General features: G+C 39.5%; 1 protein-coding gene across 1 annotated transcript in view; it reads right to left on the bottom strand.

The window, feature by feature from the left end:
- Positions 1-16,016, bottom strand: part of LOC306902034 (protein MTSS 1-like) — a 50,303-nt gene that overhangs the window by 28,810 nt on the left and 5,477 nt on the right. Inside the window, exon 3 of the mRNA XM_079470309.1 lies at positions 14,370-14,443. Coding sequence (XP_079326435.1) covers positions 14,370-14,443 — 74 coding nt within the window. The remainder of the gene's footprint in view (positions 1-14,369; positions 14,444-16,016) is intronic.

The raw sequence follows: 16,016 nt of genomic DNA, 5'->3' as shown, positions 1-16,016 counted from the left end.
GCGCATCTGGCACGAGCCCACAGAAAATACTGTATATTTCTAAACCTACTTGGCTGCTATATTCCTGTCTCTCCTATTCACGGTCAGACCACCACACGTTTCCTTTGCATCTATACTATATAATTTCCCTTTTATAGAACATAAAGAAAAAAGTTGCAATGTGCTCAACCTCCATAAAAGGCCTTTCTTGTTGTTCCGGAGTCTTAAATGTAGGAATTTATAAACTGGTCGTATCCAGACAATCTATTGATTTAATGTGCAAAAATGTTAATGAGGAAATAACGGAGATGGTTTCAATATTCTGATTCTCAAAATCACACATGAAGCTGTTGTAAAATGACAAATGGCGAGTTGCTAAAATCCACAGGCAACCACAGCCTACAGTTATTGCTATATTGTGTGTTCCTTTCAGATGATGCATTATATTACTGGGTCAAGCTGTACTTGACAAACTGTACCTAACTTTTGACATTAAACATACAGTCCACATTTTAGCTGTCAGCCAAACAGATTGGAACTTGCCGTTTTATGGAAAATCTTGCTGGTTGAACAATTAAAGGGCTTTTCTGAATGCAGGCAAGTCACAAACCAACTTTAAAACACAATAAGTCTGGGGTGAAATGTTGCTGAATAGAAGAACTTTGTGTGTCGAGTGAAACTATGCCAAGCAGCAGAAATAGCAACAGATGCTAGCATAGATTCCATATAGGCCAGATCTAAATTTAGGTGAAGAAGAGCTTTAAAAATTATAATTCCAGAGAGTAAGTGCCTTTACGGCAGTTAGAAATTTACATTTACGCATTTATCCAAAGCAACTTACATTGCATTATGCTATACATTTGTTTCTAAGTATGTTATAATTGGGATCGGACTCATGACCTTGGCATTGTTAGCGCCATGCTCTTACCACTGAGCTACAGGAAAACTGTACACACACAACCACGATTGATTAACCAGATAATATGACGCTGATCAGTAAAATAAGCGTTTTGTATGGTTAATAGGAGTGTAACTATATTACAAAGTGTTGCATATTATGGTACAAAACGATTAAGATATGTGAATATTATGTTTAACGCTTAATTTTCTACTACTTTAGAGGTTCTCTCTTCGGGTATAGCTTTCTTAAAAGACCATAGTGCATTTAAGTGGCATCTAGCGGTGAGATTGCGTATTGCAACCAACGGCTTACTCCACTCCCCCTTCTATTCAAAATACTAAGATGTCGTAACGTTTTCGTTTCTCTCCCAGATTATATAACGTATTTGCGAAGCGTGCTCTGTAGAGCAGTTTGTCTGTTTAGGGATACTGAAAAACAACACAGCGAATTCCAGTTCAAGGCGACTTGCGGTGTATGTAAATAGCAATAGCTCATTCTAAGGTGATAAAACATAACTGTTCATTATGTTAAATCTTCATACACCTCTGCAGACACTGTTATATTATATTGCATTTCTGTCAAAAGAGCCTCCAAAACTTTACACAGCACCTTTCATTATTTTCCTAATTTTAAATTTGTTGAAAAATTCAGCTTTATATTTTAGTGAGAGATCTATACAAAACGTTCTATTAAACCTTGAATGTTGCCAATTCTTCCGTTTTACTTTTTGCTAAAAATATCTTGATTTAACAATCAAGTATGGTGTAATTGCAGATAATGTCATTTATAAAGATACATTTGTTTTCTTATGAACTCTACTTCAAGTATTTTGTAGTACTTCATAATGTTGCCAAGGTTGAGCAATATATCGTGTAGAAGCAAACCACCCTTGTGAGAAGATAAATATTCTGTTCTGCTTATCTACACATTCCAACAGTTCCACTGAGGATATCCACACGTATTTAAGACCTGGAGTATGCGTGGGTGGGTTTCACCTGTGATAACAACTCACTGTAAGAAGATACCTGGAGAGGAGCATGATGGGAAAGGAGAAGAGATGACTACATTCCCCTGGACAGCATTTCCCTTGCAGGCCAAGCTACTGGATTCGAAGGGTTTGAATTTCATTTCTCAAGTGTCCGTGAGCAAACCCGTATCTTGTTCTTTGCTAAAGCCCAGAGGTCTATTCTCTGTGCTGTGGTGTTAGTTTTTCATGCTATCCACTACCATCAATCAATCCAACAGCTCAAAGCTTCCAGAGCCCTCTTCTTTTCTGGGCCAAAGCAGGCATCTACTTTTAATCTAGCTACGCCTGACACACATTCCTATGACAGGATTATTTGGGTCGCGTATCAGTCTGTCAGAGTTGAATCCCAAAGTGGGACCAGCATCACGGCTCATCTGGAAACAGAGAGCAAGTGATGATCACAAATATTGAATGGGGAATTGTGGGTTCAAGAAAAAAGACGCTCACAGCAGAACACTTGCATTTTGTTTTGCTAAAAGGCATCTAGTCACAACCACAAATAAACTTCTGATGGATCCTTCAGGTAAAAAAATAGGGATGTTCCTTTAAACTGTCGGGTGGATGAGCCCATACTACCAAGTCAGGCGTATCATGACCTGAATAATTGACTAGAGAAAATCTCCACATCTGCCTGTGGCTTCTACAGTTGAAACACAACATAAACATACAGTAGGTGTAACTGTGGAAAAAGAAATACTGTGAAAGATGTGATGGTCTTATCCTCAATCTGGCTTGTCGACAGTTTACGTTAGTCCTAATGCACTGGTGAAAAGACGGAACCAAAGAGACCGATAACAGTTTAGCCAGTTTCAGCAAAACCGGAGCAGCTTGTACAGATAAAAACCATCTACTGACTGCCGTGACCAAAAGCAGGTCGTCAAATCGGATCAGGACAGATAAAGGGACAAAGTCAAGCCTACTGTAAAAGCATGAGCAGTATTTACTTTATTGCCTCATCTGTCTAACTCTACAGGAACAGCACACTGGGAAATGACAATGTGTTGATCTTGTAAGGCTCACTTACAGATGACACTGTACACAGTGAGACATGATACATGACTGCTACTACCATGGCAACAACCACAAACTGTCACTCTTTAGCTCGACAGAGCTGATTTTCACATAGTTAAATTCAACATGCAAAGTAATGGAAGCGAATGTGACTTCAAAAATCATGCACCTTGCTCAGAAAACACCTCTACCCTTATGTATTCTTATCATGGTAATACCAAGAGGTAAATCATTTTTCACTTGCATACGAAGATGAGTATGTCCTGTGCTGTGCTACAAGCTGTGAGTGGGGCGCGGAATGAGGTCTTGTTTTCATTATATTAGCCATTTGGCTGTTTCTGCTCAAACTGTAAATAAAGGGCCAATGTTTTGATGTTTGAGTTTATAGGTCTCAATACTATTTACATGGCACATGTCTCATATGTGAAACTTTAAACTTTGCACTCAGTTCCCTTGCTTTAACTTTGTCGTGGGGCAAAACATGCTGGCATTTAAAAACTACCCACTTCAGCAGGGGGGAGGATTGCTTAAATCTCAGTAGATACTAGATAGACTGCATTTCGGTTTTCAGACTGTATGACTGCAGCAAAAGTGCCCCAGGGTTGTGTTCTAGGACCAGTCTTAATGCAAACCGCACATACGGAGTTCCTTTGAATAAACTGTTCTCAGATCAGTTTATTGAAAGGCATCTTCATCCAAAAAGCCACTGAACGGCCTGTTCCCATGGCAGATGGTCGACCCAGGTAGGAAAAAAACAGATGAGCCCCCCCCCGTTTTGCAGAAAGCAGAAATCTGTTCCTGTCCTCAACGCTTCGAAATGAGAAGCTTTTGTATATTTGTTGTACATTGTGTCCTTGAAACAACCAGTCCAAAACATATACAAACACTGAGTTCAGCCACAACAGACTGGCACCCTGGAGGATTTTTTACGATACAACATATTGCCAGGGAAAAACATCCCTCAAACACTTTCACATTTTATTTACTTGTTCGACCGTGGGTGAACGCTCACACAAAGCTGCTATGCGAGTGCACTTCATTCGCAACTATGAGTTATGCTAAATCACATTTTAATGCACATCATATCTAGAGTTATACACTTTAGTATAAAATATTCTTTGTAGGTTTTCCTGGAATTTAGCAAAGACCCTCAAATTTTTTATACTGAACTGTCAAATGATGATAGATGTTAATTGTTGTGATGAGCTCATATTAGCATATATTGGCATAAGAACCCATTGCCTCAGGCGCAAGACCACAGTGGTAAACACTAAAGGCAAAATTGACCAAACAGTTGTTGACAGTTGCTCATTGCGGTGTCCAAACTGCATTCAACACTGAATTCTTGGACGTCTTTCCGCCATTACTTTATTTGCATAATGCCTTTTGTAAATTGGGTGCTAAAACAACAGCTATGTGTGAAAATAAACAATGCTGTCAGCATGTGCGTTTCCATCCAAAATGTACAGTCCAAACAGAGAAGTCGAGCACGATGCCAGATGAAGCGTCACCGAACTGAAGCGAATGACAAACCTGCTTTCTCGAGGATTGGATTAAAAACTCAGACCGGACTAAAGCTATACATGCATAAATGTAAAGCAAAGATGTGCAGATTCAGGCCACGTCGTAAATCAGGGCTGGGACATCTCTTTGTGCTCTGGCCTATTAAATGCTTAATTGCTTGTCCCAGCAGTCCACACATTCACACAATGAACACATCGAACCGACTGGCAAATCTATTCAATTTATGGAGAAATGGGATTCTCTATGGGCTATGTGGGGGGTTCTTTAGATGCAAAGCGGAGATGCATCCAGACCTATGGAAGATGTTGCAACAAAGTCTCTTTACAGATCATTTAAAAATACAAATACATAAAGATATGCATTCCTAGTTTTTCAACATATTCAAAAATCACGTTTTTTATTATGTTATCATGTTTTTCTGGTGTTTTCTTGTGCGAGTTAAGTGTATTATTTTGTTATTATATCAAAACAAATCAACAGCAGTTTGATTGATATTGATTGGAATGCACAATTAAAAAAACTTGGTTTTTGAAATTTTTTATAATTCTCTCATTTTGGAACCAAACGCTTCATATATAATGTAACATTAGAAGCATATGCAGTTTTGCCAGCCAAGCAAAGAGAAAAAAACATACATACATGCAGTACATAACTACCTATGAAACATACAGTACATATACTGTATATACACACACACATCCAAGCACTTCCTGTTTCAGTATTTAATTTTTAGTATTCCATTTGTGTGTTACAAAACAGGAAGGAACAGGACGTTTTTCTGGACCATTGTTGTTTACGTCTTACAAAATCGTCTGGTTTCAGGTGTCACTTTAGGTTTCTAAAAGGGATTAGCTGTTCAGCTAAATTGAGTTCAGAGTTAACTCATGTACACAAAAATACTTTAACTTTATATCCTCCATAATGCACTAGACTACATCTGCAATTACCTTTTCTACTACAGTAAATTGGAAAATGCATGTAGTGCCCACTTTTTCACCATCGACAAAGTTACAGGAGCGGAGTCCTGTATTTATTGACGTGCTTATTAAAGCCTTCAGATTCATCTAAACGTTCGAAGTCCGTAGTGCTACTGAGGACCATTCCTCCCCCACACACCAAAGGAACCTTAACCTCAGAAATGAAATCGGAGCATTTACTGGCCACGGTTCATTTGGCTTTGTTCTAAACACACACAGTGATGATTTACAAGATCATTTCTAAATCATATTCCGACGCAGGAGCTGAGGGACAATCACCACGTGCTGACAAACGGTCGCCGTCGGACAAGGGTCAGAGTCTGAGGGGGTTATACAGAGGACTGCGTATGTAATTGGTCCAGTGTAACTGCAAACACATGCACAATGTTAGGTTGTAAAGTCAATAAAAATGGCAGCGTATGTCCAGCAAGTAACATTAAAACATGGTCATTACCTTCACACCCACCCAGCTACTGTTAACAACCCTGCAAGACCAACGAAGGGGTCAGTAACGGGCCGCTAACCGCCTCATTACCAGATTAAGAGTGCATTGCCAGCCATGTGTATTGGGAAATGGCAGCAAATGGTTTCAATAAGAAGTACCATCGGGGGGGCTGAAGACCCGTGTCACATAAGCCCTTTTTCAAGCTAACACCATATAGCTTTTTGGCAATTCTCTAGTCCTCCCATTTCTTTCAAACGAAGGACAAAGTAAAAAACAAAAGTGTTTTGTCACTTTCCCAATTTATTCGTTGAATTTATGTCCCCAATATCCCTAAGAAACTCATTTTGGTATCAATATACTAAACAAATTATTTAGGGTTTCCATTAGCTCATCCCAAATTTCAAAAATAATATTTTGTGCATTATTTTCTTACTCTCAGAGGTATGCTGTTTCAACATTTTATGGAGACAGCTGAGAGCCTTGCCTGTCACTGAGGGGCCTCTCTAGACTTCTGCTTTGTCTGACTATGATTCAGGAATGCAAGAAACCCTGAAAATGAACCCACACACTTGTACCACAGCCTGAGGTTTCAGCTCACACTCCCATCAGTTGTCGAGGGATATTCCCGAGAGGATTCTTCTGGAGTTGCCATTAGACTTTCAAAGTAACATTGTTTTAGGGGTAGTGACATTGCCCTCATGGGTTTTGCGATGGAAGGTGCCACAAGGTTCTCTGTAATTTAGCCCACTTAGACCACCGAAGTGTGAGGAACCCCACCCATGAAATTTTGTCACCATCCCGGTGAATTTCAGTGATGGCTCTGTGACTTCAAAGAATTTGAATTGGAAACAGGATAAAAGAGATACAAAATAAAGGCGACTTCTACCACAACAAGAGGTTTGGTTTCATTCATTTCTTCCCAATGAGTCACTATGTCAAACCATTTTTGAAAAACCGGCTGGGTGGAAAAAAGCTTGGTTAAAAGAAAAACATTTGCATTTATGCATTTGGCAAACACTTTAACCAACGTGCATTCCAGCTAGACTTTTTACCCATACACGCATTCCCTGGGAATCGAACCCACGGCTTTTGGTTTGGTAGCTTAAACGTTTGGTAGAGAAGAACGGCCATATAATGATGTAGGAGATGGGACAGCTCCAATCAAATCAAGGGAAATTCTCATATAATGTGCCCACTCAAATACAGCATTAACATACATTCTGGATGATCCTTCATTTTACACGCAACCACAGCCATCAAAGCTGGGCGTCTCAGTTTTTATTTTATCTCATGAATTATGATGAAACTGCGTGGAGATCGCATACTTGAGCACTGGCCTCTTCATCAGCAAAATCTTGTTTGCGACAAGCACGTTATCTCTTGCGACTCTTCATATGAAGTCAATTATGACGACAGATTAGAAAGCGACAGGCACGCATTCTGCCGCGTGATCCTTAAAACTAGTCGAAAACACACTGCCATAGCTCAAGCAGGATTTCACCTTTGTTCACAGACCACAACAAAAGCAAACACTACTGATTTAGAAACACAGCGAGGATGCTTTTTATTTGTACTGGAACAACACAATGAGAAGATTTCCTGATCAAAATCTCAAAGCTATAAAAACAGTGTTGTTTTACACAGTAAAACATCATGTTTTTGCAGCAAGTACATCTGAAGAACAAAGCAACTTGTTCAAACTGCACATCAGATGTTGAGGAAACAAAGCAAATACATAACTAAAGCCAAAAATCGGAGAAAAAAAACAACAATGAAAAGTCTCCAAGAATACGTAGAGCTCACACACAGCACACAGATGAATCACTTTTCAAAGACTTAAAAAGATACGGAGAGGGAGAGGAACAGGTTTTCCTTGAAATGTGATCGTCTTGGACGAGTCGGAGCTCATCGTAGGTGCTGACAGAAGTGCAGCGCGCTGCGCGAACAACAACACACACTCTTTTGGCTGAATTCGCTTAACCTTGTGCTCGTGAAGCTATTTATATGCACAATGACTTAACTGTGAAGACCACGTGAATGAAGATGTGAAAATGAACTTTCGGGATGTTTGGGACAAGTGGCAAGCCAAAACAAAAACCTGCTCGTGCCAAAATCATTTTGGTAACCAAACAATTGCGGTATTCCTTGACTTTGCATTGGTTTTGTGTTTGTAGTGAATGGGTAACGCCATTGTTCAATTACATTCTTTCAAATATCTACTTTTGTATTCTGCATAAGAAACTTGTACAGGTGTGAAATGACAAGAGGGTGAGTAAATGCTGATATTTTGGGGTGAACTACTAGTAGGTTAAGTATTGAAGCTAAGGAATAGGATAACACAAGAACAGATCAAAACAAAGTAAAGCAATAGTGTTGCAAAATTGTTAAGGATTTGTAAAGTGTAAATGGAAAATAGCCTGTTGTCTTACTGTATAGGCTTGCTTATTTTTGTTAATCAGAAAGGAAAAGAAAAAAATGGTTTTGCTTTCATTCTGCTTTTAGCTTGACAAATGATAAACAAATAAAATACTAAAACAAATTCAATAGACCTATTTTGGACATGAGCTATATCTAGAGACCAGGGGCCGAAATCACAAAACATTCTTAAGAAGAAAATTCTTCTTAATCGACATATATATTTACTTAAATTCTAATTTAAAAAAAGTTAGGAATGTTATGTATTCACAAAACAACTTCTCAAGCAATCGGAGCAGAATAGCAAATGGTGTATCACAACATAAGCGAACTAATGACGCAACCAGTCACAAGACAGACAAGAGCCAAACCCATTTCACAATCAAAGCTGATGTTCCGGCAGCAATTTTTGAAATTGTACGCAACTGGAACCGGTTTCTACGGCAGACAGAGAAGGGAATCGCTATTCTTTGGCCTCGGAACGCTTGGAATAATTGTACTTTTTGAATAAATAGCATCTGTGGCCGCATCTGCCTGTTATGAGTTGTGTTTTGTGTTATAATAATCAAACTGTTAGGTTTAGGTGTAGGGGTGGGGTGGGGTCTGGGTAATTGCTAAAATGCATCTAAGTGTGAACAAAGTAATAATCGTGCACAAAATACCATGTACACCCAGTTCACGTCATGAAGGATAAAACATTCGAAAATCGCCCCATTCTGCTAACATTACTCCACCTTCATGCATGCGTGTCAAATCCACGCCTAGAGGAGTCAATGCGTAATACGTGTTTAAGAAATATTTGAGAATTTTTAAAGATATGTTTGACAATCGCACTTAGGAACATGCTTACGAACTTTCTACAATTTATCTTACTGTAGGAACAATCTTATACATTTTTGTCTTCAAGCCCCAGAATAGCAAAGCATAATTCGGATTGCCTTGGGAAATCTTAAAACATAGTTATACTAAGTTATTCTACTGCACGTCAAACCAATGTAGACATAATTACATTTGTGGCTAGATAACAATGTGAGTGCAGCAAAGAAGCGATCACTCACTACTGTGATGACAGCTCTGAGGTCAGAGGTTAAGCCCCATGATACCATCGTCCGGCGCTACAGCAGTCAATATATGAGGGACGTGTACTGGGTCTCTATTGCAATAGGCAGTTTCTGTAAATGTCATAAACCTACAGTTGGCTGTACAACAGAGCTACACATATTGTGGTTTGCTTACCATTCCATCCTGTGAAAAGGGACGCAGGTGAAACTGAACTCGGGATGGAGGCGACTTCAGATAAGCCCCAATTAACTACGGGCCAAAACCAGGCCTCACTTTGGATCACATTCATTTCAAAGCCATGACTTCATGCCCATTTGTTCACAAGCTCTATCATTTGGCATTAGCACGGGTGAAGACTCGACCCCACGAAGCTCACAATGGACCCACTGTTGGGCCGTACAGGAGCCTGAATGGGCGGCCCAGTTAGAGCCTCGGTCTGCACAATGGAACAGAATAAAGTCGAAGCATTTACACAGACCCGCACACAAGGCCCGCTTCAAACTGCCCACGGGGAGCATTTATACATTCAGAGGAAAAATGATCTGAGGATAATCAGTATAGATGGAAAAATGAATTGGCTTCAGTGTTCACGCAAATACCGAGCAGACGGGCGTCTTTGAATTTGACGTATGATCTGCTGAGTGTTTAAGTATCTGCCTTTGTGGTGTTCGTGTTTAAGGTTCGCTATAAAAACCTCAAGGCAGATATTGTACTTGGAAGAAGAGGTCAATGGTTTCATGTCTTGACTGTAAGACTTTGCCCGGCTTGAGACAGACGATTTTATCTCCAAGCCTCTGCTTAATTATTTAATCAAATCTGTGAAAATTGAGTTTAATAATTAATGGCCTTGTGGTAAACAAGTCATGAAGCATTAAGAGACGGGGAGAGAAAATCTGGACATCTTTTACAGGTTATGAATACAAATAAAGCATGATGACGCCGTCGGGAAACGTTTCAAGACGTTCAATCTGATAAAAGAAAGAAAAACTTGAACAAAGAAAAAGATTCCTAAACAATGAGAGGATTGTTTTTTTCACCAAGGATTCCTCAGAGGATTCCTTCAAAAAACCAAAAGAACAACAACTGGCACTTCAAACTTTGAATCACCGCTTGAACAGCGAAGATTAGAATAAGTTGATACTGTAAATCTCCACAAATCCTTTGTTTCAAAAACGTCCTCGTTCGATGACAAGCAAAGCCTCGATCGGTGCCAAAGAAAACACGTCAATGTTGAAACTCTCTCCTGAGCATGTCCGCACATCACGAACACGCTTCACATGTGACAGATTTTAAATCTCAGGGTTATGCACAGGCATGCAGGCTCTTAACACGGAAGAAACTGCACTGTTTATTCAAAAGATGACAGCTCCGCACTCTTAACATCTCTGTAGATCAGACTGTAAGTAACATGTGAAACATGAATGATTCATGTGACCTATAAATAAAGAAGGTATAGAATATAAGATATTTATATGACCCAAAACCGCCAGCCCAACCTTTATATGCAGATTGCAAATATATAAATGCATACATAGGACAAGCAACCAAAAATATACTATTTATGTGTTTAGGTAAAATGATAATTTGTCATTGATTCTGTAAACTACTGACAATATTTCTTCCAAATTTCTATTTGCTGAAAATGAAAACTGGAGAAACGGTTGAAATAACAACACATTTTACCTCCAATACTGCAAAGAAAACAAGTTCATATTCACATTTAAGCAACGCAACACTAATATTTGAACATGTATTTTCAAATGTTATTTTAATAACCTCTGTTTTTTTTTGTTTCTTGTCATGCTGCAATACATTGCTGCTGGCTGGATGACTTTATCACGCCCGAGGTTTGATTGGGTTAATATTAAACAGACACAGCTTGAAATGGCCACGATACATCTAGAAATGCATATTAAATAAAACATTTGGAAAGGTCTCTGAATTTCTTTAAGATGCACTATTCTGTAATTATGTTTAATCAGTAACCAAATCGAATGACCAAGTCGATTGCTCATGTCACATCAAAAACATGTTTATATTGCCTTATATTGCACTTTTTATCTGCTACAACAAAAGTACAGACAGCACTGATACATCCGACCGCACCGGGACACTTATTTATAACCTGAAAGTGAAACAGGAGTGTAATGCTGCTCGAGCACGTACATCTCCAGAGGTCGAACTCCAGCATCTCTAACTGACATGAAACGTGTGTATAAACAAACTAGTGCATTATGGATAAACATACACACAAATACATTTAACAGTCTCAAAGTTTGTGCCGTGGAAAAACAAAACGATGTAAAAAACAACTTTAAGAGGTAAAAACTGCTGACCATAGATCAGACGCCACTCAAGGTGTCATTACCACAGATTCCCACAATCTACTGCTGTGCGGCTTAATATAATCCTACTTTAATAACCCCAGTGGGATGACATTTTTATATAACTTTTAACACCGTGTCATCAGATGGAAATGAGATGGCATGTCATTTTCTGTAATTATTTCTTCAATATCAATGCTGTGATGTTTTAAGTATATTAAAGCCGATGAAATAAAGAGACCTCATCCCCCAAACCCATTTCCAAATCTCTAAAACGTCCAAATATGTTGTCATGGTGACAGCCCCTCGCCCCCAATCTGTTTTTCAAGTGGCGAATATAAAAGCAAGCTCAGAGATATGAAAGACAAAAATGGCTGCCACGATTGACGCACTGTCAACTGCTCCCATGCTCATTCAGACAAATCAGTACCGACGACAATATCCCCTGAATTCCCTTTCAGCCGTTCTTGTTAACAGAGGAAGTGGACGATCATGAGAATTGTGGGAAATGGGTTCACGCTCTGACATGTATGTATGAGACGTATCTGTGCATCTGTCACTCCCATAGGCTCAGCCAAACCAACAGTAATTAACCCATCGAAAGAAAAGCTGATGGGGGAGATGGGGGAGATGTGTGTGGTGAATAAATCATCAAGCGCTCTTCCCTCCAAACAGATCCGAGATGTGAATTGATAACAGGCATAAAGGCTTGAAGATTTAATTAAACGTGTACGTTCTGTACTCAGCGGAAATGAGCAATTCGGCAGCGCAAATGTTAGGCACATGTGACATCACTGAGGCAACAGCTGAGATATAAAAGTGAATCGAACGGGGTGTGATCCTGGCCGCACACACACACAATTTCCATTCGGTTGCTATGGAGACTGGTGCATGCCTCTGAGATTCTATGCCGCGAGGAGGTCACGCCACCATATTGCTTTACCTTGCAGAATATCGAGACAGTGTTTATGAATGCGTAACACATCAAGTGAAGAATAAAGAGAAGGGATAAAAGAACCATGTGACTATGACGTAATGACCTGTATCTAGAGACTACATGTGGTCTAACCTGAGACTCCTTGTATTCATATGCTCTGCGTAAACACCCAGTAACCTTCAATAAAACCCACATATACTATATATAGTTACGCGTGGCCCTTGGAGAGCATCACTGCTATTGTGGCTCTTTTCAGTCACATCAGAGATCAAAATCAGTTTTGGCATCTCCACCCAAACAACACACACCCATACAAACACATAACTAAATAAACTTCTTGCCACACCTGCAATCAGCAAGTTAACTGAAAAAACGGACAAAATCGGACAAAACTTATTCACATGGTGGGAATGTGTGATGACAGCTGTGCAGCCATAGTTAAAAAATGTCTTTGTACTTCTTTGTTTTTCCACTGCACAAACTTGGAAGCGGTTAGATGAATGGTATATTTCAATGACTGTGTTTGATGTTTAATGTTCAAGTCATTGGCATGATTTTGTCTTACTCGATAACTATGGTGAAAAACCGAAATACAGTCTTACGTGTTTTCTAGTCTAATTGGATGAGTGAGTGATGCACCAATGAAGAATGACATGGATGGCAGCCAACAATAATGACATGGATGGCAGCCAACAGCACTACCAATTTGGAGAAGACAATCTGAGTTTACACTGCAGACCCGTTTTCACCAGGTTACATCAGAAGAGGCAATATGACGAGAGACAGAGAAAGAGATGACAGGGAGCTCTGCAGGCCAGTGATGAATGAAAGTGCTTTATAGGTGACTATTAATAGGATTGTGTGGAGATCAAGACTTAGGCTACTTCAGACACTCCCCTTTTACCGTAGTAGGTACCTCTCCTTTCTCAATTCTTTTTCATATTCTGTGACATTGACAGTTTGCACATTTCATATTTGACCTCAAAAATGTGTATAATTTACAGTCAGCCGATCATTATCGCCAAAAACAAAATGCGCGGTAATGACCGGCTGATTGTAAATAAATTTTGCAGCAACTTACTAAAGAAAAAAAGACTACGAAATGACACTTGAAAACAACCACAGCTATGTAGGACATACAGATGACCGGATATCAAGCAAAAATAAAGCGACTTTTGATCACAAAGGTCCACTTAAAACAGTAGCTAATAAAATACATTCTTAAAGGGACTGTTGAGCAAAAAATACGAAAAAGTTCTGTCCTCATTTATTCACCCTCATGTTGTTTCAAACCTGTATATGTCTCAGTGGTTTTTAGGGATGTATCGATTCACCGTGAGCCAGTTGAACATCAATTATAATACGTGATGATTCAAGCCGGTCAATGTTGTTTGCTTACCAATGTTCTTCAAAATATATATTTTTTGTTCTGTAGAAGAAGGAAAGCCATACAAGTTTTGGATAGACATGAGGGTGAATAAATGATGAAAGAATGTTTGGGTGACTTTCTCCTGAAGAGGAGACGAACAAGTCATCATCTCCCTTTCCTTGAAATCTCAACCTCAATAGGACACGCATGATGCGAAGTCTTACACTACATACACCAATAAGATGCATTTGCACACAGAATGTGAAGGAAACAGACTTTAAAAGCCACTAAAAGCACATCACTCCTAGTAAAAGGCCAAAAAACGCTGTATTGCGTAATCTTATTTTAGCTCCTCCCTCTCTTCCTCAAGCATATCTGCATCTCCTCCATCTGCTCACCTCGTGTGCTGGTGGCCAGGTCAGCCACTTTCTGAAAAGCGTCCAGGAACGCTGCCACTGCAACCACAGTTGTCCTGAAAATAAAAATCACACACACCTGGTCAACATTTCACCCTTATCTAAGACATTCAAACTCATGTGTACCAGGGTCACCTGGTTGATAACTTCAATCTGACGATGGTATCAAAGGTTATTTCATTGTTGGAGGTAAACGGATGTTGATGGGGGTTAATTGCGTCGTAAAGAGACATTCACTCATGTGCTGGTTGCTAGATCTCTGTGTTTGTCTGCCAGCTGACGCAAAGACCCATATCGTGTGCTGATAATGCACGAACCTTAACCGTAATGCGACCGGGAATGCTACGCCATTCCAGAGGCTGAATGGAAAACGAGACGGAGTGAAAATGGAAAGTCAACGCTTTCCTCGGCACTACAAGAATTTCCCCACCGCGGGCTGGGCGCCTGACACGAGCAGACAACTGTGAAATCTGATCGCGTGTTTCCACGGCAGCATGCAAAGGTTTGACTGGGAGGTCATGTGACAGACCTCATGAACGGCCGTACAACCGTGTGGGATTAGGTCTGGTTTTAGTATGCGTGATGCAAATGGCAAAGCAGATACTAGGCGGAGAGTGCCGCAGGCACTACTCAATGGCCTACGTAACATGATGTTTTGATCATTTGGAATAAACCAACGGTGCGATCAAACAGAAACGTGTGACAGGGAGGGGGTTTGATGACATAACATGCATCGTTCAGCAAAACACTTGGTACAAAACACACTTGGTTAGTGTTTGTGTTACTGAACAGAGAATTATCTTTATAGTTATAGTTTGTGTTTTTAGAACGACTGGTGACGCTGGTAAGAGAGAGATGTCCTTCTCAGACAGAATGTGAAACATGCATTTGGTTGTATAATCCTCAGCATTAATATAATTTGAATATAAAATTTGAATTGTACAAACCTTACGCATTATCATAATCACATATTGCATATCACCTTATTGAGAGAAGTTATTACAAACATTATCTTCAGTATTGTGCAGCTCTACTTGAACAAATGAATATTTTGGTTAGAATATTCTTTCAAGCTGCGGAAGACTTTACTTTTTTATGGAACACAAAATGAGATATGAAACATGTTAATGGCGAAGGTTTCCACATTAAAAGCGTAAAGTGGTGCTCAATGATATTAGAATGACATTGGTTTGGACGTGAAAGAATTTCCAGCATCTGGTGAACTATTCCTTTCGTTGACGTTTTAAAGGGATACTTCTCTGCAAAAAGAAAATTCTGTCATCATTTGCTCACCTTCGAGTTGTTCCAAATGTGTATACAATTTCTTTGTTCTGATGAACACAGAGAAGGATATTTGAAAGAATGCATATAACCAAACAGATCTCGACACCCATTGACTACCATAGTAGGGAAAAACACAATGGCAGTCAAAAGTGCCCCAGAACTGTTTGCTTTCCTACATTCTTCAAAATGTAAACAAAAACAAGATAAAATATTTATCCTATTATGGGAGTCAATGGGTGTCGAGATCTGCTTGGTTTTAAGCGTTATTGCAAATATCTTTCTCTGTGTTCATCAGAACTAAGAAATGTATACACATTTGGAACAACTCGAAGGTGTAAATGATGA

The sequence above is a fragment of the Barbatula barbatula genome (genome assembly GCF_947034865.1).
Source record: "Barbatula barbatula genome assembly, chromosome: 12".
Lineage (NCBI taxonomy): Eukaryota > Metazoa > Chordata > Actinopteri > Cypriniformes > Nemacheilidae > Barbatula > Barbatula barbatula.
This window is presented reverse-complemented; position numbering and strand designations above follow the sequence as displayed.